We start from the raw sequence: 25,822 nt of genomic DNA, 5'->3' as shown, positions 1-25,822 counted from the left end.
TGTCAGTTGAGTGCCAAATTGTTCAGCTTCAGTTTTCTCATGACCGTCAAAACCAGTATCAGAGTCAGGTTGCGGGAGGCCGGGAGAACAGAGCGGAAGTTCTTCACCCGCCATCTTTCTTCCTGGCAACGCCATTGTCACTGCTCTCTCAGTCCAGTCCGCTGAGGGAGTTTGGGGTCGCTGGACCTCAGGCGGCTGTAGGACCGCTCCACCCTGGAGCCGCGTGAGGCTGCTTGAGGTCCGGAGCTCAGCTATGGTGAGCATCGGGGATGCGGGGCGTGCAGTCCCTCGGTACGGGAACCGCGGCAAAGACTGCAGCTGCGCGCGCGACTCCTGGACTGCGCGGCCGGCTGTGTTGGCGGTACGGGAGCCGCGCGGGGGCGATGTGCCGCAGCTTTGTTTCGCCTAGTAGAACCTGATTTCCCAGTCTTTCCGGTCCTTGGGAAGCGGATTCTGCAATCCTTGAATGTCTTCTCCATCCAAATGCTTTTGTTGTTGCTGCTTGATTGACAACTGAAATCCCTCGGTTCCCAGGCCCGCCCCCACATTGCCAAACTCACTGGGCCACAGGTCCCTGTGAGCAACATGGGGGTGCAAGGAGTGTGGCCATCTGTGATGCTGTTGGGCGATTTGTAGGGATTCAGCTTCTTTAATGCTGAGACATGACTTTATTTGAAAAGACTGTTAGAAATAGGGAGAAGGCCCGAGATAAAAAGTGTGAAACGTGTCAAGAGGTGGCTAGAAGAGAAGGGCTTTGCTTGGAGGGATATGTCAACAGTATTAAGGTACGGGTTTGATCGTGCTTAATAGTGTTTTGTCTTTTCTGAGCAGCTAACCACTTTCAGACAACAAGTGAACAATTTGTGAATTGGTTTTTCTCTAGGATCAGAGTCTAGTTTCAAACATCATGTAGAAATCCAGCATTAACACCATTATTTTATTGGTTATTCTGTGCTTTCTCTGATATATATTTTTGGCACCTTTGTTGAGAATCAGTTGGCCGAACGTATGGGCTTATTTTTATTTTCTTTTTTCCAATGAACTGTACATCAGTATTTATGACACTACTCTGTCGGGTTTTGCTTCGTTCTGTTCTGTTCTGCTTTGTTTATTTTCACTACAGACCTGCACAGTGTGCTCTTTTTTTGCTGAGGATATCTTGGGGTCTCCCGGGTCTGTTGCACTGTCATAGCAGTTTTAAGAACTGTTTCTAGTTGTGTGTAAAATGTGATTATTTAATGGAAACTTCATTGAATCTGAATTATGACTTTGAATCATTTTAGCAATATTGATTCTCCTAATCCATGATCATGGTAGTCTTTTCTTTTCTAGTGTCTGGCTTTTCTAGTGTCGTGTTTAATTTCTTTCTTATTTTTCTTTTTTATTGAAAAAAATTCACACAATATATTCTGATTACACTTCTCCTCTCCCCCAACTCCTCCCCAATCTCTCCACCTCTCTGCCCACCCAACTCCAAACCCTCTCTTTCTTTCTCTTTATTTCTTTCTTCAGTGACCTAAAGCTGCCTTTGTAGAACATTTTCTCATCATCATTTAACTTGGGCATTTTAGTTTATGTGTATATGCATTATGCCTTTCTGACAGTGTATCTCTGAGATAGTTCATTACTTGCTGAGAGAAAATATACTGGCATTGTGTGCCGATTTTGTACCCTTGCTAAATACTTTATAATATAAGCCTTTTTGGTGTAATCTTTTGGACTCTCCTTAGTTTTCTCAGATATGTGTTACTTTTGTTTGTTTGTTTGTTTGGTTGGTTGGTTGGTTGGTTGGTTGGTTTTTTCGAGACAGGGTTTCTCTGTGTAGCCCTGGCTGTCCTGGCACTCACTTTGTAGACCAGGCTGGCCTCGAACTCAGAAATCTGCCTGCCTCTGCCTCCTGAATGCTGGGATTAAAAGTGTGTGCCACCACACCCGGCTTATACCCTTTTTTGTTCTTGTTGTTACTTTTTACACAGACAGTATAACTGTGTACCCCTGGCTGACCTGGAACTCTTAACTCTGCTTTCTTAGCCTCCCACATACTGGGACTCCTGGTGTACACTACAGTAACAGGTTTGGGTTTTCCTCTTTAGGTATTGAAACAAAGATGGTTTGACTTCCTCCTTTCTGATTTATGTACATGCTATTGCCTTTGCTTGCATAATTCTCCAGCTAATAGTTTAATACTGTATTCAAGAAGAGTAGTGAAGAGTCACTTAGTGGGTTTTGGTTTTTTTATGGTTTTTGAGACAATGCATTCAGGTTTTGCCCCCTTCATTTAGAATGTTATTACTCATGTGTGTCTGTCATACAGACCTTTACTATGTTAATGTATGATTCTCCTGTGCCTACTAGATTCTGAGCTCTTATCATGACATGGTATTTAATATTATCAAAGACTGTCTTGCATCTAAGGTCAGTTATGCGATTTTTAATTCTTGATTTTGTCTTTTCCATTTCAGTATAAAATTTGATTTCTATTCATGGGAAAGGGAAAAATGTGAGCATGTTTCCAAGTAAAGATTTCCTTTCGTTTATTTCTATTATCATATATACATTCTACAGAGCAGTTTATTGTCATATATACATTCTACAGAGCAGTTTATTATCATATATACATTCTACAGAGCAGTTTGGCTACATTTTTGTTTTCCTCTAATAGTTTCACAGTACAAGCCTTCTAAGTCCCCATCACTGGTGTGTGCCACCATGGCCAACTTTGTATGTGAGCACTAGGGATCAGAAATTAGTTCTTTATGTTTAGGTGGCGAGCAGGTTACAAACTAAGCTGTCTTCCTGGACTTAGATTTCTTAATAGTTTTTCAAAATTAAGTATTTTGTAAGTTGACTATTTTTGATCTTGTACAATGCAAGAAAGCATTTCAGAGTGTTTTTTGGTTTGGGGGCGGGTGTTTGGTTGGTTGCTCTGTTAGTTGGCTTTTTAAAATGTATTTTGATTTGCTAATGCCTTATCACCTAATAGGTGATGTATTTTGGAGAAGCTTTCATCTGATGCTGAGAAGAGCATGTGTTCTGCACTTGTTTGATAGAGTGAAAGGAGTAAAAGGCTGTTAGGTGCATGATCTATGATGCTGTTTAACTCTGAAGTTCCTCAGTTGATCTGATTCTCTCTCTCTCTCTCTATTTCTGGGTAATCTATTTGTGATATCAGGGTAATGAAGCCACATAACGTTATTTTGTTTAGACATTTTTGCTCAGTATTCTTGTTTTGAAAAATGTTCAGCTCATTCAGTTCACATTCTTTATGTGATATACTCTTTATTTATATGTAGATATCTTTTGGGTTAGTAGTCAACTGGATAAAGATATATTGAGAAACACTTATATTAACTCAATATATCTGATCTTCTTCTAGCAATGCCATTCCCTTCATTTATATTTACCTTAGCATTTTTGAGAGAAAAAAATAAAATATTTTTGCATTATCATAGTAGGTTATTCTTCATAGTTTTTTCAAAATATTTAAGATTGCCTATAAGATACCAAGTACAAGCTTTCCAAAGTTTTCTATGAGCAGTCAAAGAGGATGTGCACAGTTTTCTAAGAAAGAAGTTGGGAGATGAAGTCATAGTCCTATATTATCTGTCATATCAGGTTATTGGAGACTGTTCTTCTAGATTGTATTTTCTTTCTGATCAAATAGGATCCGTTTGATAAGCATATCAGAAGCTTGCAGACATTTAGAAAGACAATGGGAAAGAAAGACAAGTAGTGTATTGCTATCATAAACTAGAACACTGAACCCCTCTCCACAAGTATGCTGGTGAAATCCATCCAGCTTCCAGGTTCCAGACCCCCAGGGGATGTTGATTTTTTTTTTAATGCATGTACATGGTTGCATATGTTTGCCCAAGTACAAATGCACATTTGTACATTATGCATGCATGTAAATGGAAATCGGAATGACACCTTGGATGTCATCCCTTGGGAATCTTGTGCATCAGGCTTTTTGCCTGAAGCCTACCAATTGTCCTAGATTGGCTAACAACTATGTACCAAGAATCCACGTGTCTCCACCTCCCCAATACTGGCATTATAAGTGTGTCCCACCATGCCCAGCAATTGTATATGGGTTAGTGGAGGTTGGAGGTGTATAACTCAGGATCTCTCACTTGAGAGTCAAGCATTTTTCCAAGCCCCATTTTTAAGCATTTTTAAGATTAGTCTCCAGATAGCTGATGCTAACTCTATTATGGATACTGACTGTTTTGTTTTGTTTTTAAAGACAGAGCCAGAAATGTACTATATAAGACTGGCCTTAACTCAAGGAGACCTTCCTGCCTTTTCCTTCCTAGTGCTGGGATTAAAGGCATGGGCTGCTATGCCTAGCCTAGTACAATTTTTTTATGACAGGTGCAACAGAACCAGTACAGACTTTACTGGGATGACCCAACAGCATTACAGGCATCTGCTTTTGCCTTATAATGAAGTTGCAGTCTCACTTTAGAATTGCATTGTTAAGGAGTATTAACTAGAACTCTGATGAACATTACCTAGATTGAACATTTAAACAACACAGCATTCTGTAAACATCCTGTGCATTGAGTCTAGCTCTCCAATGCTGAGTCTCACCCTTCCTCCTGAAAATACTGTGTTTTTAGGAGTCTGTATCTTTTGAGGATGTGGCTGTGAACTTCACTGCGGAGGAGTGGGCTTTACTGAATTCTTCCCAAAAGAGGCTACACAGAGATGTGATGCAGGAAACCTTCAGGAACTTGGCTGCCATAGGTAAGGGTAAGATCACTACCTTGTTTAGTCCATGAGAAAAAAAATTATTTTTGCTGATCAAGATTTGTGCAAGCTCCATGATTTGTACAATAACAGAAATTTTGATGAATAAACCAGTCATGATCTTATACCAGAAACCTACTTAGAATCTAATGTTTTTCTATAGTGTTATATTAATTCAAAGTGATTTTTCTGGATCTACATTCTAGCAAAAAAGCAAGAAGACTGGATCCTTGAAGATAGCTCTGAAAATTTAAGAAAAATTCCTCCCATTTCAGTTCAGACTGACTATAAACTATGTGAGAGTCAAGAATGCACAGAGAAACCAGGCACATGTAAGAAGTGTGGGAAATTCTTTAGTTCTCCCCAAAGTTTTCTGGAACATATGAAGACTCACAATGAAGAGAAAACTTACAAATATAAGCAAACTGAAGACAGTTTTAGCAGACACAGTTTTGTTCAGGGGCATGAAAGAATGCATGCTACGGAAAAGCCCTGTGTTTTAAAACAAAGTGGGAAAGACTCTTTGACTCTTGCTGGTATTCAACAGCACATAATAACACATAATGGAGACGAGCCATATATATGTAAAGTATGTGGTAAAGCCTTTTACTCTTCCAGTTCTTTCTTGACACATAAAAGAACTCACACTGGAGAACAGCTTTATATATGTAAGCAATGCGGCAAAACCTTCACTTATTCCAGTGGCCTTCGTCGCCATGAAAGGACCCATAGTGGAGAGAAACCCTATGAATGCAAGCAATTTCTGAAAGTCTTTCCTTCTTTGAGGAAGGTTGAAAGTCAGGAACAAACTCACAATGGAATAAAATACATATGTAATCAGTGTGGGATAGCCTTCAGTGATCACTGTTCCCTTCAGTGCCATGAAAAGATTCATAGTTTAGAGAAACCCTATGTATACAAGCAATGTGGGAAGACATTCACTTGTTCTAGTGCCTTGCGAAGACATGAACGAATTCATACTGGAGTGAAACCCTATGAATGCAAGGTTTGTGGGAAAGCCTTCATTGATTGCAGTTCTCTTCAGTGTCATGAAAGGATTCATAGTGGAGAGAAACCTTATGTATGTAAGCTGTGTGGGAAAGCGTTCAGTCGTCAGGGCTCTCTGAAGTGTCATGAAAGAATTCATAGTGGAGAGAAACCCTATGCATGTAAGCAGTGTGGGAAAGCCTTCATGCACCACAATGCTCTTCGATACCATGAACAGATTCACAGGGGAGAGAAGGCCTATGGCTGTAAGCAGTGTGGGAAAGCCTTTGTGTTGAGCAGCGCACTGAAAAAACACGAGCGGATACATAGTGGATTGAAACCTTGTCTATGCAGGGTGTGTGGGAAAGCCTTCACGTTTCACAGTTCCCTCCATTGCCATGAAAGGACTCATACTGGGGAGAAACCCTATGTGTGTAAGCAGTGTGGGAAAGCCTTTATGTATCACAGTTCTCTCCGTTGCCATGAAAATATACACAGTGCAGAGAAACCCTATGTGTGTAAGCTGTGTGGGACAGCCTTCACTTATCACAGTTCTCTTCAACGCCATGAAAGAATCCACAGAGGGGAGAAACCATATGTATGTAAATTCTGTGCGAAAGCCTTCACTGATCACAGTTCCCTACGATGCCATGAAAGAATTCACACGGGAGAGAAACCGTATGTATGTAAACAGTGTGGGAAATCCTACAGTACTCATGGTTCCCTTAGATACCATGAAAAGGTGCACTGTGTGTAAGCCACGTTGGAAGACCTTCTCCTCTTTGAATAAGTTTTAATTTCATTAACTCAAAAGAAAAACAAACAAACAAACCATGTGGATATAAGCTATGTGAATAAGCCTTAGCATGTTCTGGTTCCCTTAAAAAAAAAAAGAATGGAGACACAGTGGAAACTTATCTCTAAATATAAACTAAAGGAAAGCTCCAGATCTCTCTAGCAAACATGATGGCATAATGAATTTAACTTGTATCAATGTAAAGCATGTGAGATTATCTCTACTTGTCTCAGTTCACTTCTCAAAAACCACTATGGAGATGAGGAGATGTCTCAGTTTGTATAGTCTCATGCCATAGAAGCATGAGATCCTGGGTTTAAATCCTCAGCACCCATATAAAAGCCAGACATGATGGCATATCCCTGTAATCCAGTGGTAGGGAGGCAGAGACAAAAGAGACCCTGAGGCTTGCTGGTTAGCTGGTCCATGATGGCAATGCACATGTATGGAGTTTCCTGTGGAAGCCTAAACTTGGAATGGAATTAGACCAACTTTATTTCCAGTTTCTTCTAAAACTGCCCACTGACTAGCTTTAGGATTAACTCCTGCATCAATATTCTTCAAATCACTGGACAACTTTGGGCATCAAGTCAGTTCAGGTCTAATAAGAGAGTTCTCAAAAAATAAAGTGGAGAATGATTAAGGAAGACACCCAACACACAAAAGTCTGGATTTTCCTACTAGGCTCTTGTCATTACATCAATCTTTGGCCTCTGTGCAAGTACAGTGTGTACCCACACATATGAACACTCATCCACACAATCATGCACACCACACACAAAAAAGAACACACCATATCAAGAACCTCCATTAGAAGAAACATGTAAGTCTTCAGTTGTCCAGTATATCAAAATACACAGTCAAAACCTTATAAATTTGGTAGAACTGTCTTTTGTAGCATATAATGTCAAAGTCTGATGCAATACGATTCTGTTAACACAACTAATGTGAAGAGCCTGGTATAAAATAATTTGTGTAGAATGCTTTAGAAATTGCACAGTTTAGAGGAGGGCTTGTCAGTGGCACATTTGTAGGTAGATCTGAATAATACAGTGTGCTCATTTTATTCTTAAAAATAAATGTTTTAGTGAAATTATTTAATAAGATTTACTTAGTTGCATGTGCTTAATCTATAGTTTCACTGTTAGTAAATTAATTTAAACATTGAATTGAAATGTCTTTCTAATATGTGAACAGTTTTAATTTTTGTGTATTTTTTAAATAATTGTGTCTAATGAACCTATAAAAATGTTTAATTGGGCTGGGAAAGTGACTCAATGGAAAATCATCAGGACTGAGGTCATATCCCCAGTACCCATGTAAAAAGCCACATGTAGCCAAAACATGCCTGTAACATCATTGTTGAAAGTGGGGATGGTGCTGGAAGATTATTGTGACTTGCTGACAAGCTCCAAGACTAGTGCAAGACTATGTCACAGCAAAGATGCAGAGGCAGTAGAAGAGGATGCTTGATGATGTCCTCTGGCTTCCACTCATGCAAGCTAGGTGCTCTCACAAAAGGCATTTAATAGTCTGGATTTCCCTACTAGACTCTTGTCATGGAATACATATATATATTCAGAACAAATGACTTTTTTTTTTTTATTCAAGACAGGGTTTCTCTGTATCCCTGGCTGTCCTGGAACTCACTTTGTAGACCAGGCTGACCTCGAACTCAGAAATCTGCCTGCCTCTGCCTCCCAAGTGCTGGGATTAAAGGCGTGCGCCACCACAAATGACTTTTAAAGTGGATTTAATTATTTTTCACTTTTTTTTGCCTTAAGAAAATCAATTACTTTATTTTTTCTCAAATACACAGAAAATTAGTCTGAGGAGAGGTTTCGTGACATAAATTATATAAAGTATATACAAAAATCTAAGAAGGGCAGGATAGAAGCCCCACTGCCTAGGTCCTGCCCATCAGAGGGGAAGCCAGGTCTTTGATAGTTTTGGAGTTCAGGTGAGGGATTCTGACCTTCAGGAGTCTGCTGCTGGCATACTTGACAGTAATGAACTTGGTGAGATTTTCATTGACTTTCACGTTCTTGGCCAAGTGCTTCGTGACTTCCGGTGCTTCACTCTCCATGTATCCTGTGTAATACTGCTGCTTTAAATTGCGTTTTCCTTGGCCCAGCACCATCCAAGAGAGGCAGGAAGCAGCAGCTGCAGCAGGAGTGTCAGCTCCATCGGATACTTGGCTAAAGTGTGTTGTTCAACATCGACCTCCCTGGCGTTTGAGGCTCACCTTAAGAAGTAGAATGGTGAAGTCCAGCCCAACTCCAAATTCAGCTCTTTCAAAATCAGTTTCCATTTCTCAGATTTGGAAACTGGAGTAAGCATTGTCTAAGATATAAACAAAGTCTTCAGTACTCAGAGAAAGCATCATATTTGGAAGCCAAAAGGAGAGCTGTGATCCCAACCAGCTGCAGCTTCTTCCCGCAGATCAGCTGAACATGTAGGAACTGGTCCATGATGGCAATGCACATGTATGGAGTTTCCTGTAGAAGCCTAAACTTGGAATGGACTTAGACCAACTTTATTTCCAGTTTCTTCTAAAACTGCCTGCTGGTTAGTCATATAGCTTTAGGATTAACTCCTGCATCAATATTCTTCAAATCACTGGTCACCTTTGGGCATCAGAGTAGCAACATGAGCGCCACCCTGGAAAGTGTAGATGAGGCATAGCCACTCTGGTCCACAGCACCACCAGGAGTTTTATTCTTGGCTTTTAATATTTTCTCCAAATAAGAATTCTGTACATATTTTATAGTTTTAACTATTTTCAACAGTATGTGTGTGTGTGTGTGTGTGATTTTTTATAAATATTGACAACCTATCTGCAAAATAACCATAAAAAAATCAACTTTACATTTTTCAAATTTTTCCTTTCATCAGAGTCATTATTGCCCAAATGCTGATGAAAATTCCTTATGTAATGGGATCTTACTAATTAATGCTCTATTCCTATGTAAATTTTATCATATTTATGTTACAGCTTTTTATCATAGTTTTCCCTTCACTTTTCTTACCAAAAGAGACATCCCACTGGTTTAAGCAATGATCACATCAAATGTAACAGATTACAGTAATGAATCTATCTACATACCATATCTGATCTGTTCATCAGAAATATCATTTTATTTTATTATTTTGTGTTTGTGTGGCATGTGTGAGCACAGTGGGTGTGGTCCATGCGTAGATGTCTGTGCCTGTGTTCCTTTGGAGGCCAGAGGAGGATGTCCTTCTGCCCCACTTTTTGCCTTAATCCCTTGACACTATGTCTCTCCCTGAACTAAGAGCTAGGCTAATAATCATCCCTTGATGTTGCGTCTGTAGGTAATGTTTAGGTAAATTGCCATAGTAGAACCCTAAGAAGGGTCCTGCATAGCTCTGAAGTGCAGTAAAGGTCTCACTGCACAGAAGTAATTTCCAAACATCTCTTGCTTGACAGTGTTGTAAAGCAGGAGCATAGAAGCAAGCACAAACCATGTAGCTGCTCTAATCATAGTGTAGATGTAGAACATACTATTTGCAAATAAGAGTACTTCTATTTTTGAGACAAGAGAGTGGGTGAACCAAGGTTGAAACACCCACTCAGAGCTATCAAGAAAAGTAGGTATTAGCAGGTGACAGCATACAGAAGCTGAGGTGTGTATCAATCTTCGTGGAAACTCACTGTGTAAACAAAGCTTTCATTGTGGGCCTAACGTCAGCTAGTGTTCTCAGCACTGGCACACATAAACACAAGGATAGATGATAAATTTGTTATGCTAATTAGCAAATGTGATATCAATTAGCCATCTTTTAATATTACAGTCAGTTCATATAAGCCTTTAGTCTACATGTGATCCTGTTTATGTATGAAAATCCTCTTGCCTGGGGAAGGAGGGGCACAGTGAAGTTGAGTGCTTGCTTTACATATATATGAGGCTTGAGTTTGGTCCCCAGCACCCACATAAAAAAGCTGAGCTTAGCCACAAACACTGGTGATGTCAGTAGAGAGGGCCAGACCCAGAAGATGACTGGGCTTCCTGTCTCCCCCTCTCTCTAGATTTAGTGAAACCCTTTCTCAGGAGAATAAGATGGAGAAAGAGAATGACACCTGATGTCCTCCTCTGGCTTCTATGCACCCACAAGTGTGCAGGCATATAAGCACATACCACACACATAAGAAAAGATGTTTTAATTCTGGATTCTAAAGACAAGAAAGATGCCTAGAGATGGTACTACCCACAGTGGATTGGGCCCTCCTACATTAGTTAGCAAGAAAATGATGCACAGACATGACATGCCCACTATTGGGTGGCAGAAATTGCTCAGTTGAGATTTCCTCTTCTCAGGGGTGTCAAATTGACAACTGAAGCTACCCTATGACAACTAGGCAGTCTCAGTCAAGGTTGGTCCTACCCACCATTGTCTGGACTTCAGCCTAGTCCTGAAAAGTAAACTTATAAGTCATAAATCCCCTTCTGACTGGCACCTTTTTGTTCTCCAAATTTAAGATTCTTGGGGAAATTGCTATTTCTTAAGGTTCGTTATTTCATTAGTCTGGTAGATTATAACACACATGTCACTTAAATATCTTCATTCCTGTGAGGCTGGTTATAGAGGCTGAAAGGGTCCACCATACAGGAGGAAGTAAAGTGCTCACTCTGGGAAGAGTCTTAGTCAGGGCTCTATTCCTGCACAAACATCATGACCAAGAAGCAAGCTGGGGAGGAAAGGGTTTATTCGGCTTACATTTCCATACTGCTGTTCATCACCAAAGGAAGTCAGGACTGGAACTCAAGCAGGTCAGAAAGCAGGAGCTGATGCAGAGGCCATGGAGGGATGTTCTTTACTGGCTTGCTTTTCCTGGCTTGCTCAGCCTGCTCTCTTATAGAACCCAAGACTACCAGCCCAGGGATGGCACCACCCACAAGGGGCCTTTCCCCCTTGATCACTAAATGAGAAAATGCCTTACAGTTGGGTCTCATGGAGGCATCTCCTCAACTGAAGCTCCTTTCTCTGTGATAACTCCAGTTATGTCAAGTTGACACAAAACTAGCCAGTACAATTGACCCCGTGTCAACTTGACACACAAACACATCACTAGTAAGCCTCAACCCTTACATTCTTATTCATCCCCAAGGTCTAAATAACTTTAAAAGTCCCACAGTCTTTACATATTCTTAAATTTTCAATCTCTTTAAAATATCCATCTCTTTTAAAATCCAAAGTCTTTTTACAATTAAAAGTCTCGTAACTTGTGGGCTCCACTAAAACAGTTTCTTCCTTCAAGAGGGAAAATATCAGAGCACAGTCACAATCAAAAGCAAAAATCAATCTCCAACCGTCCAGTGTCTGGGATCCAACTCATGATCTTCTGGGCTCCTCCAAGGGCTTGGGTCACTTCTCCAGCCATGCCCTTTGTAGCACACACGTCGTCCTCTAGGCTCCAGATGCCTGTCCTCCATTGCTGCTGCTCTTGGTAGTCATCTCATGGTACTGGCATCTCCAAAACACTGCGTTCTGAAATGGTTACTCCCTGAATGAAAATTTTTGACATGAAGGCTGTTTGGTATGGTTGAAGAGGTTCATTGTAGACAGGAGGAACACTACAGCCAAAGAAATCTAGAAGGGTCCAGACTGAACTGGACTGTGAGAGGAGAGGTTGCCAAAAGCAGGAGAGGAGAGAATGGGGAAAGAGGACCAAGAGAGATCCAGGAAACAAAAGATAACAAGATCAGAGGCTGGGGGAAAGGAAGCCCAGCCTCAGGCAGTGGAGGTTTAGGGTAGGGAGTAAGGTGAGAAGTGCTGGGAGAGCTGACCAGAGGCTGCTTTATCTGTTAATAGGCACCTCAGCCATTTGTCCAGGGATTCTGTGAGACCTAACACCCCTCAAGGTGGGCCCTAGTGGCTGGTTTTTACCAGCCTGCTCCTTTAGGCCCAATCTTGTAACTTTTATGCAGCTCTCTCTTGGACAGATTTAAGCAGTGAGCTGTGCTGTGACAGTTCTCTATAGTACCTGGCTCGTCCTTGCTCCCGTTCAGGTACACTATGCTGAAACAAATCAAGTGATATGAAAGTTCCTGCCCCCTAAAAGTTTTTTTTTTTTTTTTAAATCAGACCTTTTTATTCTGGGGAGTAGTCTGAGACACCTTAGGAAGATAGATAGCTCTGGGATTTGGTCCAGACAATGAAAGCTGTATCTGAGGCTCTTCTGCTCTCCCCTCCCCTTCTCAAGGTTAGTCTGTCCACCTCTGCCTGCCCCTCATCTCCTCTACCTCCTTCCCCCCATCACCTCCTCCCAGACCCGCCTGCCAGGCTTTGAATGGAAGCCTGCCCCTTCTTTTTTTTTTTTTTTTTGTTTTTTGTTTTTTGTTTTTTTTGAGACAGGGTTTCTTTGTATAGCTCTGGCTGACCTGGAACTCACTTTGTAGACCAGGCTGGCCTCAAACTCAGAAATCTGCCTGCCTCTGCCTCCCAAGTGCTGGGATTAAAGGCGTGCACCACCACACCCGGTCCCTGCCCCTTCTTTTAAGTCCTTTTTTGTTGGTTGGTTGGTTGCTTGGTTTTTTTGGTTTGGTTTGGTTTGGTTTGGTTTGGTTTGGTTTGGTTTGGTTTGGTTTGGTTTGGTTTTTTCGAGACGGGGTTTCTCTGTATAGCCCTGGCTGTCCTGGAACTCACTTTGTAGACCAGGCTGGCCTCGAACTCAGAAATCTGCCTGCCTCTGCCTCCCGAGTGCTGGGATTAAAGGCGTGTGCCACGAAAGTACAGTTTTTTAATGTTGTCATTAGCATGTATTAATTACACGAAAAGTTTCATAACATTTTCATTCATGTATCTTGTTTATAATCATACACACACAGACCTTTACCTGCTCTTTTCCCTCTCGAATTCTTTCATCTTTTATGTCTTTGTGTGTCCCAATGAATCTCATTAGTGTTGTTGACAGGAGAGGGAGTGGTTGTGTCAGTAAGAGGGAGGGAGAATAAATTTATTCTGTCACTTAGGCTTCGGGGACTGGATCTGTGGGCCCAGCAATGAGGGCCAAAGGAGCGGCAGGTAGGGTGCCGAGAGGCAGCGCCTTGTCCGCCACCTCCCTTCCTGGCGGTTCTCAGCAACCAACTGTGGGAGTCCCGGACGCTTTAGCGTCCTTGGCTGTATGACGCCATACCCTAGGAAAGGTCCGGAGGTCCGCCGGAAACTCCCGGTACCGACGCCAGCTTGTGAGCTGACCAATCAGCAGCGCCGGCGGGAGGAGCGGAAGTTCCTCACCCGCCATCTTTCTTGCTGGCGTTCCCCTCCTCACAGCTCTCAGCTGAGGAAGTCTAAGTTGCTGAGTCCCCGCGGCCGTGTGAGTGACTGTTCCGGAGCCTCTGTGGAGCCGCGGCAGGCCGGGGCACAGACATGGTGAGCCAGGCGAGTGGCGGGGCTGTGCGCGACTCCCTTGATCCCGGGCGGCGGGATCCGGGTGCTGCGCCGGGGGCCGAAGGGCGGCTGCGCACTGTCGCCTGCGGCTCCAGAAAAGCTGCTTTTCCCCTTAGGGAAAGTCAGTCGAAAGCGGGATTCCGAGGCTGGATGATGTGGAGCCGAGCTGGAAGTTTAGGAGGCAGTTCTTGCGAGTGAGACTTTACGCCCCGCCATGCACGGAGGCCAGGGGAGGTCACCCGGTGTCCTGCTTTGTCACGGCCCGCCTTATTCCTGTGAGACAGGGTTTCTTAGTGAACCTGTGGCTAGGCTGCCTGCTAGCAAGCTCCAGCGATCCTCCGGGCTCTGTCCCCATATCTGGCTATTACTTGGGTGTTTTTTATTTGCACTCGGGTTCTCACCCTTGCTCAGCGAGCACTCTTACACACCGAGTTATCTCTCCAGGCCCGAGAAACATGTTTAATATAGATCTTAAGCGCAGAGATTAATGGAAGTGATCCTGGGAAGACTGAGACATACCGAGGTGTGAGTGAGCTTCTCAGGGGACAGTCACAGTTCTTTTCCATGGGTACATGCGGCTCTCGCATTTAGGATTGTAATATCCTCTTGGTAGATTATCTCTTTATATAGAGTATGACGTGACTATCTTTATCCCTTCTGACTTAAGGTCGGAGGAAGAACTTTCCAATTTTCGTCAACTCTGTGAGTATGGTACTTGAGGGTTTTCAAGTTTATCTTCTACTCTTGGGTTAAATACTGCTCTTACCTCTGCTCCTTTTTCCAGTAATAAATGTTTTTTTGGAAACGGCTGGACTTTAAGTCCTGGTCAAGTTCAAATCATAGTGAATTGCAAACGTATCGGTTTCTTTCTTTGTTTTGGTTTGGGTTTTTTTGTTTGTTTGTTTTGCTTTGTTGTTTGTTTGTTTTGGGGGTTTTGTTGTTGTTGTTGTTGTTTGTTTTTGTTTTGAGACTAGATCTTACATATCCTAGGCTGTTGATAAACTTAGTTTATAGCCAAGCTTGACTTTGAGTTTCTGATATTCTTATGTCCACCTTCCAAGTGCTGGGATTCTATGAGCACATCACTAACTCCTGGTTTTGCAGCAATGAAATTTAAACCCAGGGCCTCATGCATGCTAGACAAGTATCTACCGTATACCAACTGAGCTACAGCCTCAGCTCTATATCAAATTTTATTCCTGAGTAACTTTTCTGTGATCAGCACTTAATATTATTTAATTGACTGAACTTTGTCCTCATGGTATATAGTGGGATCCACTTAGTATTTATTTGACTATTAATTATCAAGTGGCTATGTCTTTCTTTACATGTGGTTTAAATATTTTAGTAATTTTTCCATCTTTATTGATGTGTTGGTTTAGTTTATACTGAGCACACTCATCCTTCTCGATTTCTTGTATTGCAGATATTTTCCTTCTAGTTTATTGTCTTAGCACCCCATTAATTGATATTTTTAAATTTGTCAAGACATTTAACTACTTCTTTCCTCCTTTCAAATACAGAGTTTTACATTAAAATTTTATAAATCATAGGGCTCCCTCCCTCCCTCCTTTCATAGGCACTACAGGAGCCCAAACCAGATGTGCATAACTAGTCAGGTATAAAACCAAGCTCCCCTTACAAACAGACTAGAATAAGAATTTCCCTGAGGGATAGGAAACAGTAGTTATCTTCTCAGGGAAATTGAAGATCCTGGATGCTGCCAGTCAAAGAGTTGAAAACCCGTCCATTGTGGTGGCATATGCTTTTTTTAGTCCCAGCTCTGCAGGCGGAAACAGGCAGATCTCTGTCATTTGCAGACTTGCCCTGTCTATGTAGCGTTCCAGGCCAAGACTACATAGTAAGATTGTTTCTGAAAAGAGAGAATAAGGGTTGACACTGGGAGCTGAGTGCAGGATGACTTATATAGCTGTCCTCTGTGTGGGCTGTGACTACTCAGGACAGGGGAATGTTGATACAACAATCTGTCTTGATGCTGCTGCCTGTCCATCCCTCAGTAATAAACAGAATAAAAGTCATTTGTATGACAACGGGGAAGATAGAGTCAAGGTGGTAATCTAAAGTAGGCAACAGTCCTGCTCTGGTTTGGTGTGATTGTCCATATACTTGCTCTTTAATTTACTGAACTCCCACATTGGTCCCTTATAGTAATTTTTTTTTTGTACCAGAAAAGTAAACACATTTGGAATCAGAGTCACTTTTCTTTTTCTATTTTTCATGTATGTAAAAATACGTGTGCTTGAGAAAGCCCACTTTTACACCCTCTTCATTAAAGCGGGTCTTAAAGCCAGGGCTCACTGAAATGGATAGTGGTGCTAGGTAGCTTGCTTGCTTTAGAGACCTTGTGTCTCCAACTTCCTAGGCTGTAATTACAAGCAGGCCATTGTACCTACCCATCATTTACTGGGTCTCAGAGATCTAAACTGACAAGCACTTAACTGCTAAGCCATCTGCCCAGACAAACATATGGAATTTTTTAGTATGTTGGGTGCCTTCTAGGATGACTGGATTCTTGGAGATTCCAATATGGTACAGATATTGGAGCCCACACACCTGGAAACACTGAGATTCATGCATTGATTCTGGTCACAGGTACTATGGAAGAGAAGCATCCTGCATGTAGTACCTTCAGCACTTCAAGTGACATTCCAAGCATTCCTACAAATGAAGGAAAAATTCACATAGTCGACAGTGTTAAATACAGAAAGGGAAGCAGCAGGTGGGAAAAATCACATATTTACCCTCTAGGAGTAAGTTCTATTAGGATAAAGGACCTCAGACTAGGATTGGACCTTCATTGGGCAGAGTATTAGAAAGGAACAAGTACATTATGATGGAAGTGGGGGTCAGAAAAGAGAGCCTTCAGAGAAAACCCTTAATAAAGGAAACTATGGCTTTTCTATCCTGTTGGTGTAGCAGTAATCTCTACACCATGTCATTCAATTTGAGATAGCCTACTAACAATACGGAATGTCCAGGTAATGATTGGGACTATAAATTAGAGGCTGTGAAAACCGAACCACACCAGGCAGTGGTGGTGCACGCCTTTAATCCCAGCACTTGGGAGGCAGAGGCAGGTGGATCTCTTGAGTTCGAGGCCAGCCTGGTCTACAGAGTGAGTTCCAGGACAGCCATATTGGAGAAAGGAGAAAGGAGAGAGGCCAGCCATGGCCACATGGAGAGAGGGGAGAAGGGAGAGAAAGAGAGAAGGAGGGATAGAGAGTAGGAAAGGTGAGGGCTTAATGACAACAAAACAGCTTCTTAACACTGCCCTGGGGGAAAGCTAGATGAGGGTGGCCTGATGTCTTTAGGCTGTGGGATCTGGACTCTTAAAATAACTAGTATCTTAAAGGGACAGGATGAATATAAGAGGCTAACAATAGCCAGATACCCATGGATATTCTTCTCTAGCTCTACCCCAAGTCCTCTTTGTATCTCTTGCATTTGTTTTTTCTTTTCTGTAGACGTTTCTTCCCATCTCATCATTGCTGTTCCTGATGTCACAGGGTTCACTAACCCCAAAAGAGCTTCCTGTGCAGTAACCTGAGAAGCTTCTAAGTCACAAGGATTTTACTTCCTGCTGAACAGAATTGGCTGTTCACATATATATATATACACACACACACACATGTGTGTGTGTATCCTGCATGCCAGAAGAGGGCAACAGATCTCATAATAGATAGTTCTGAATATCCATGTAGTTCCTGGGAGTTGTACTTAGGACCTCTGGATGAGCAGCATGTGCTCTTAACCTCTGAGTCATCTCTCCAGCCCTGGCCACAGCTTTCTTGACCCATGTAGACTTCATGACTGCCAAATCTAGCATAATCCACCAAGGATACATCATGGCCTGGATCCTGGGTCCCTTTCCTCTCTTAAGTGTGGAAATTATATCTGGGAGAGATCACACTAGCTGGCCAGAACTGCAGTCAGGCCAGAGGCAGCTCCTAAAGCCACAGGCCAGCTCCATCCAGCTTTGTTGCCATCTTACACACCCCTGCTCTCCTTGATTCATTCATTCATTCCCTACATTCCCTACCCTCACCTCACTGGCTTGCTCTTTCCAGGAGAGAGATCACTACAAAGCTTTGTCTAGTTTGAAATTCCCTATGTAGATCAAGCCATGACTTTGAACTCACACAGTCAGCCTGCCTCTGCCTCCCACCTCTGGGATTAAAGACATTCAGTATCACAACTTGTTTTTTATTATAAAAAAATTCTCTGTTGTGTCCTAAAGACTTGACTGACTTCAAAGCTTAAAGTTTTATTGTTTTCATTTAATTATACAGTGAGTTGGTTACTAAACATGAAATATATGAATGTAATACAGTATCCAATTAGATATCAGTTTGTTGTTGACCCACATATATTAAAGTTTTGTCGAGGTCTGCCAGCATTCAGCAGTACCTGTTCAATCATCAGTCTGCTTCGTGTATGTGTACTGTATAACTCAGCATCCACTGTGTTAGAAAGTCTTCTTAGGCCGGGCGTGGTGGCGCACGCCTTTAATCCCAGCACTCGGGAGGCAGAGGCAGGCGGATTTCTGAGTTCGAGGCCAGCCTGGTCTACAAAGTGAGTTCCAGGACAGCCAGGGCTACACAGAGAAACCCTGTCTCGAAAAAACAAACAAACAAAAAAAAACAAAACAGAAAGTCTTCTTAGAAATTCTTCTCTGCTATGCTTTAAAATATGCATTTTAATGATAATTACTCTATTGTGCTATAGAACACTTTCTTTAATTTTATGTATCATTTAATTCATTTTGAACTATTGGATATTGTTCATACTTCCAAATGTTGCTTTTTAGTGTAATCATAGAAAATGTATATTTTTCAGGGAACATGTTGTTTCAACAGGTGTAAAGATGTGTCTATAGAAGAAACTCATTAAAGACATGTCCCAGGGAGATTGGAAGACTGTCTTTACTGAGCATCTAAAACTAGTACTAGCATTCAGAGCAGATGCTAGTAAAGCAAATACAAGAAGTGTTTTGGCAAAACAAGCTCCTCTTGGCAGTTAAAGTGATGAGACCTGTCATCTAGACACAAGTGAAAGAGATGGTACATGCAATGAAAACTTAGGGATGACTCAGCAACTTATCACAAGTCACCAGATGTCATTGTTCTGTTAGTTCTTCAATACAGTGTTCAAATCTAGCACCAAAAAAGTTGTTTGATAAGGGAGAATAACTTAACAATCAACTCACAAAATAAATGTCAGGCATTCTCAGCATCATGAGCATTTCCTATGAATTGAGTATGAGTCCTGAGTGCTGCCAAGTTTCACCTTGCTCCTGAAAACATATATGGTTTGTTTTAGGAGTCAGTGACTTTTGAGGATGTGGCTGTGAACTTCACCCTGGAGGAGTGGACTTTGCTGAATCCTTCACAGGAAAATCTTTACAGAGCAGTGATGAGAGAAACCATCAGGAACCTGCATGATATAGGTATGGGGGATAGAATTGTAGGCATATATTTTTCACAGCTTACTTTAATAAAAGGTTCAACTTCCCCTCTAGCCTGCCACCCACCAAAGACAGTGGAAAAGAGAAGCTATTAGGATATGGGGGAAGAAAGTGGATCTGTTTAGAGATGGGGGGGGGGGGGGGCGGAATTCCATCTTCACTGTTCTCAGTCTAGTCCACTACCAAACATCAAACACTTGGCAGACACCACACATGAATCAGTGAGGGCAGTTCAATCCAGAAGAAATTGTGAGGCTCATCAGTCAGCCCAAGTTCACAGGAGCGGCAAGAAGCTGCGTGAACCTCACAGGTTCTTTGGTGAGTTTTACCTCTATGAAGTCACCATAAGCAAAGATCAGCAACGCAGTGTAAGGTAAGCAAATACATGCATGTCGGCAGTGAAGACTAGCGAGGAGGAGTGAAGGGAACCAGTGTTCGACCTCCCACTGTTTGTGGTGTCATATTTATATTCCTTCTAAACATCATGTGTCCTTTCATTTGTTTGCTATAGCAAAACATCCTTTCACCTGTGTCCCCTTCAGCAAAACATTCTTTCACCTGTTTGCTCCAGCAAAACATCATTATATCCTGAGTCTCAAAAGAAACCAGAAATTTCCACTTTATATAATTTCCTCTTTCAGAGAACAGTATCCACTGCCTATCAATGCTGTTCTATGACTTAGGGTATGAAAATGGAGTATTTAGATGAATCAACTTGGTATGGTCACAGTGTAACAGGAACTTGAGTCATATTTTGCATAATAATTCATAATGGGTTTTCTGGGTCTACTTTTAGGACAGAAATTGGGAGAACAGAACACTGAAAATGCATACAAAAATCCTGGGGGAAATCTAAGGTAATTTGCACTCACAAGAAAAAGTAATACTTCTCAGGAAACTTGGAATTGCAAAAAAATATTTCAAACAAACAAACAAAACAAAGTAAGCCAAGCTTCAAAGTGATTTACTTTCAAAATATCTTTAAATATACCTACTGACTGAGCATCTGTAATTCAGAATTTTAAATATGAATTTACGTATAAACATGATACCACAAATGATACTTTCTGATGTTTTAATGTTATACAAACTTCGTTTCATACCCAAAATTATTAAAGAGATTTTTGAATGCAAGGTATGTTTGTATTTAGGTTTCACCTCATATATGTTCTAAGACTTTAAACTCTTAACATATTTGTTCTTTGTGTTTTGGATGAGGAATGCTTAAGCTAACAGATTTTCTTTCTTTTTTCCTTTTTTTTCTTTTTGGAATTTTTTTGGGGGGTGTTGGTTTTTTTAATTAATTTTTTTTTTTTACTTCATCGTTTTACATCTGCTCACTGACCCCTTCTAGTTACCCCCTCTCACAATCCTTCCCCCATTCCCTTCTCCCCTTCTCTGAGCAGGTTTCACCCCCCCCCCCAGTGTCCCTACACTCTGGCACCTCAAGTTTCTGTGAGTCTAGGTGTTTCCTTTCCCATTGAGGCCAGACAAGGCAGCCCAACTAAAAGAACATATCCCACAGACAACAGCTTTTGGGATAGCCCCCATTCCAGTTGTTCAGAACCCACAAGAAGACCAAGCTACACATCTGCTACATATGTACAGAAAAGCCCAGGTCTAATCCATATATGGTTTTTGATTGGTGGTTCAGTCTCTGAAAGGCCCAAGAGTCCAGGTTAGGTCTGTTGGTCTACCTGTGGAGTTCCTATCCCCTTCAGGGCTATGCAATCCTTCCACCTATTCTTTCATAAGAGTCTCCAAACTTCATCCACTGCTTGGCTGTAAGTGTCTATATCTGACCGAGTCAACTGCTAGGTGGAGCCTCTCAGAGGACAACTTGCTCCTGTCTGCAAGCATAACAGAGTATCATTAATAATGTCAGGGATTGGTGCTTGCCTAAGATTGGTTTCAAGTTGGGCTGGTTATTGGTTGGCCATTCCATCAGTCTCTGCTCCATCCCCCAGTGCCTACATTTCTTGTAGACAGGATAAATTTTGAGTTGAAATGTGTGTGGGTTGGTGTCTCTATCACTCCCCTGGAATTCCTGCCTGGCTACAGAATGTAGATGTGGCCTCTTCAGGTTCCATATCCCCAATGTAGTGAGTCATAGCTAAATTCACCCCCATTGATTCTTGGGTGCTTCCCTTATCCCAGGCCTCTGTCTCATCATGGAGATGCACCCTACCTCCTCACCCCAGTCAGTTGCAGATTTCCATTCACTTTCATGGCCATCTAAGCCTGTCCTTCCCCACGCATGATCCTGAAACCCCCATTCCCCTCCCCATGCTGCTTCCTTCCAGTTTCCTCCTTCTGTATGCCTCTTATGACTATTTTCCCCCCTTCTAAGTGAGATTCAAGCTTTCTCACTTGGACCTTCCTTCTTGTTTAGCTTCTTTGGGTATGTGTATCTGACTTTTATGGCTGATATCCACTTATAAGTGAGTATATACCATGCATGTCCTTTTGGGACTGGGTTACCTCACTCGGGATGATATTCTCAAGTTCTATCCATTTACCTGCAAAATTCATGATGTATTTGTTTTTGTTGTTGTTTTTTGGTTTGTTTGTTTGGTTTGGTTTGGTTTGGTTTTTGGTTTTTAAAGATTTATTTATTATTATATGTAAGTACACCACTGTAGCTGTCTTCAGACATTCCAGAAGAGGGCGTCAGTTCTCATTATGGATGGTTGTGAGCCACCATGTGGTTGCTGGGATTTGAACTAAGGACCTTTGGAAGAGCAGTCAGTGCTCTTACCCGCTGAGCCATCTCACCAGCCCCGATGTCTTTGTTTTTAATAGCTATTTTTAATAGTATTTCATTATGCAGATGTATTACATTTTCTTTATCCGTGCTTGAGGTGAGGGACATCTAGGTTGTTTCCAGTTTCTGGCTGTTAGAAATAAAGCTGCTCTGAACATAGTTAAGCAAGTGTCTTTGTGGGATGTTGGAGCATCTCTTAGGCGTATGCCTAGGAGTGCTATAGCTGGGTCTTGAGGTAGAACTATTCCCAGTTTTCTGAGAAACTACCAAATTGATTTCCAAAGTATTTGTACAACTTGTACAAGGTTGTTTGTTTGTTTGGTGGTAGTGGTAGTTTTTGTTTTGTTTTGTTTGAGACAGAGTTTCTCTGTGTAGCCCTGGCTGTCCTAGAACTCACTGTAGACTAGGCTGGCCTTAGAAATCCACCTTCCCCTGCCCTGAGTGAGGTAACCCAGTCCCAAAAGAACATGCATAGTATGTACTCACTTATAAGTGAATGTTAGCCATAAAATACAGGCACCAAAGACCTAAGGAAGCTACACAAGAAGGAAGGCCCAAGCAAGGAACTTTGAATCTCACTTAGAATTGAACTTAGAAATGTGCCTGCCCCTGCCCCTGCCCCTGCCCCTGCCCCTGCCCCTGCCCCTGCCCCTGCCCCTGCTCCTACTGGGATTAAAGGCATGCACTATCACTCTCTGGCTGTAACATAGATTTTTTTCAATGTTTACAAAATAGTTAACTTTGGGGAAAATACTGAGAAACCCCACATGATTACCACTGCTTTGACTAGTGGTAATTAAGCTGTCTTACTGAGTCTTCACTCCGTTTTGTACCGTTTATGTAGAATGTAAAGCTTACACTTTTCCTGATAATGTAAGAAAGTAAGTTTTCTACCTTTAAACAAGTGTAAAATCATTTCGTATGTTCTACACTTTTGTTACAGATACCAAGCGGTAGAGAAGCTTTGTGAGTATGAAGAAGATAGTCAATGGGAAGAAATCTTCAGTGAGATTCCAGATCCTGTGGTGAGCCAGAAAACTGGAGAAAAGCCCTGTGAAAGCCATGTGTATGGAGAAGATATCACTGGTCATTCATCTCTAAATGTGTCCCTCAGAGGTCAGACTAGATGCAAAATACATGAGTATAAAGAACACGGAGAGAAGCCATGTAAATGTAAAGACAGTGGAGTGGCTTTTGGTTCTCCACAAAGCTTTCTGAAGCATGAACAAATTTACACACAAGAGAGACCCTATGCCTGTAAACAGTGTGACAAAGCCTTTAAGTATCTCAGTTCTCTTCAAAATCATAAAAGGATCCATACTAGAGAAAGAAACCATGCGTGTAAACAATGTGGGAAATCTTTTAAGAGACAGAGTAATGTTCAAGCCCATGAGAGAAATCACACTGGAGAGAAACCCTATGTGTGTAAGCACTGTGGGAAAGCCTATACTTCCTACAGTACCCTTCGAGCACATGAAAGAAGTCACACAGGAGAGAAACCCTATGTGTGTAAGCATTGTGGGAAAGCCTATACTTCCTACAGTACCCTTCGAGCACATGAAAGAAGTCACACAGGAGAGAAACCCTATGTGTGTAAGCACTGTGGGAAAGCCTATACTACCTATAATACCCTTCGAGCACATGAAAGAAGTCACACAGGAGAGAAACCCTATGTGTGTAAGCATTGTGGGAAAGCCTATACTTCCTACAGTACCCTTCGAGCACATGAAAGAAGTCACACAGGAGAAAAACCCTATGTGTGTAAGCATTGTGGGAAAGCATTCACTCAATCTAGCTACCTTCGAATACATAAAAGAACTCACACAGGAGAGAAACCCTACATCTGTAAGCAATGTGGGAAAGCCTTTGCTCGTTCTAGCCACCTGCAAATACATAAAAGAAGTCATACAGGAGAAAAACCGTATGTATGTAAGCAGTGTGGGAAAGCCTTTGCTCAATCCAGTTACCTTCACATACATCAAAGAAGTCACACTGGAGAGAAACCTTACTTATGTAAGCAGTGTGGGAAAGCCTTCACTCGTTCTAGCCACCTGCAAATACATAAAATAACTCATACTGGAGAGAAACCCTACTCATGTAAGCTTTGTGGGAAAGCCTTTACTCATTCTAATTACCTTCAGATACATAAAAGAATTCACACAGGAGAAAAACCTTATGTGTGTAAGGAGTGTGGGAAAGCCTTTGCTCGTTCCACTTCCCTTCACATACATGAAGGAACTCATAGTGGAGAGAAACCTTATGTATGCAAACAATGTGGGAAAGCCTTCACTTTGTCCAGTTCTCTTCGAAGGCATGATGTAGTTCATTCAGAAGAGAAACCCTATATTTGTAAGTGTTGTGGGAAAACCTTTGGTTGTTACAGTAGTGTTCAGAAACATGAAAAGACTCATAGAGAAAACAGACTCTGTTAGTGTAATAAATGTGGGGAAACTTAGTTGCTCCGATTCCTTTCAAATACATGACATAGCTGACACTGGAAAGAAACCCAAGGTTTGTATCCATTATGGGATGCTTTCATTGACCTTAGTTCTTTTTGATAACCATGGAAGGATTCACACTGGAGAAAAACTTCTGGATATAATACAGAAAAATGTTCACTTATTCCACTTCTTTAACAAACATGGAAAAACTTACACTGGAGAGAAATCCTAAATATAAAATGTGGAAACACTTCATTATCACTTGACCTAAAATTCATGAAAATAAGTAATCCATAGCATGAGGAAATGTTTTAGATCCATTTGCAAATGCAAGATAACAGTATGGAGAGAAAACCCTTGACTAAAAATGATATACCAAAAATAGGCTCTTCAGATGGCCCACATGCAACAATGCACATGGAATCGGAAGATTGAGTATGAAAAACACAGCAGTTTTCTGTTTTCCTGTGTGCGATGGCATATACCTATAATTCCAGTACTTGGGAAGTGTAAAACTAAAGATCAAGAGTTTTAAGTTCTGGGCTGTGTTGTCTACCTGATAAAAGAAATTTTTGTGTGTTATTTTTCTTTATTCTTAATTTCAATCGTATATACAATGAGTTATGAGCATATTATTCCATTTTCTCCAGCCCATTAAATCCAGTTACTGCTGCTCATGTGTACATGAGCATAGCTACTTCCTCAGAAGCTGTCAACTGTCAGCAACTCCTCAGTAAGGGGTGAAGGTTCAAGATCATAAACCCCATCAATGCTAGAATTTTGGCTGTCTTAACCCAATGTAGGTTAGTAGTAATCACAAATGTAGTAATCACAAATACTACAAATTCATGGATATAATAGCCATATAGTGAACAAAAGACTGCATTTCACACTACCCCCATCCTCTGACTTGTATTCTTTCTACCTCCTAGAAAATTGTTTTAATAAAGTTTGATTGTTCTCTTGGTTAGTGTTCTATTGCTGTGAAGAGACACCATGATTTAATTGGGGTTTGGTTACAGGTTCAGAGGTTTAGTCCATTATCACCATGAGGTACATGGTTGAGAATATGGTGGCATGCAGGAAGACATAGTGCTGGAAATATAGCTGAGAGTTCTACATTGGGATCCACAGGCAGCAGGAAGAGGCATTGGCTTAAAGTTCACCTGGAAATGTCAAGGACT

The 25,822-nt window shown here is 41.5% G+C and overlaps 2 protein-coding genes and 1 pseudogene across 2 annotated transcripts; 2 read left to right on the top strand and 1 right to left on the bottom strand.

The window, feature by feature from the left end:
* Positions 1–290: 290 nt before the first annotated feature.
* LOC110299864 (uncharacterized) lies at positions 291–10,364 on the top strand. Its single transcript, XM_029480534.2, has 3 exons — positions 291–785; positions 4,623–4,749; positions 4,959–10,364. Exons 1-3 carry the CDS (start codon positions 663–665, stop codon positions 6,494–6,496), a joined length of 1,788 nt encoding a protein of 595 aa, XP_029336394.1. The 5' UTR covers positions 291–662; the 3' UTR covers positions 6,497–10,364.
* LOC110300055 (G2/mitotic-specific cyclin-B2 pseudogene) lies at positions 8,442–13,457 on the bottom strand (annotated as a pseudogene).
* A 225-nt stretch (positions 13,458–13,682) lies between these two features.
* Positions 13,683–25,604, top strand: LOC147002385 (uncharacterized). Its single transcript, XM_085843478.1, has 6 exons — positions 13,683–13,874; positions 14,127–14,142; positions 14,616–14,650; positions 19,289–19,415; positions 20,230–20,290; positions 23,141–25,604. Exons 1-6 carry the CDS (start codon positions 13,683–13,685, stop codon positions 24,627–24,629), a joined length of 1,920 nt encoding a protein of 639 aa, XP_085699604.1. The 3' UTR covers positions 24,630–25,604.
* The last annotated feature ends 218 nt before the right edge of the window (positions 25,605–25,822 follow it).

This window comes from Mus caroli, unplaced genomic scaffold, assembly GCF_978045245.1.
Source record: "Mus caroli unplaced genomic scaffold, Mus_caroli_1 scaffold_10, whole genome shotgun sequence".
In the NCBI taxonomy this organism is placed as follows: Eukaryota; Metazoa; Chordata; class Mammalia; order Rodentia; family Muridae; genus Mus; species Mus caroli.
This window is presented reverse-complemented; position numbering and strand designations above follow the sequence as displayed.

Coding starts and splice junctions, on each gene's coding strand:
- LOC110299864 (XM_029480534.2), top strand. CDS start 663: ATGACTTTATTTGAAAAGACTGTTAGAAATAGGGAGAAGGCCCGAGAT. Junction 786..4,622: donor GATATGTCAACAGTATTAAG/GTACGGGTTTGA, acceptor CTGTGTTTTTAG/GAGTCTGTATCTTTTGAGGA. Junction 4,750..4,958: donor CAGGAACTTGGCTGCCATAG/GTAAGGGTAAGA, acceptor TCTACATTCTAG/CAAAAAAGCAAGAAGACTGG.
- LOC147002385 (XM_085843478.1), top strand. CDS start 13,683: ATGACGCCATACCCTAGGAAAGGTCCGGAGGTCCGCCGGAAACTCCCG. Junction 19,416..20,229: donor CAGGAACCTGCATGATATAG/GTATGGGGGATA, acceptor GTCTACTTTTAG/GACAGAAATTGGGAGAACAG. Junction 20,291..23,140: donor AATCCTGGGGGAAATCTAAG/GTAATTTGCACT, acceptor CTTTTGTTACAG/ATACCAAGCGGTAGAGAAGC.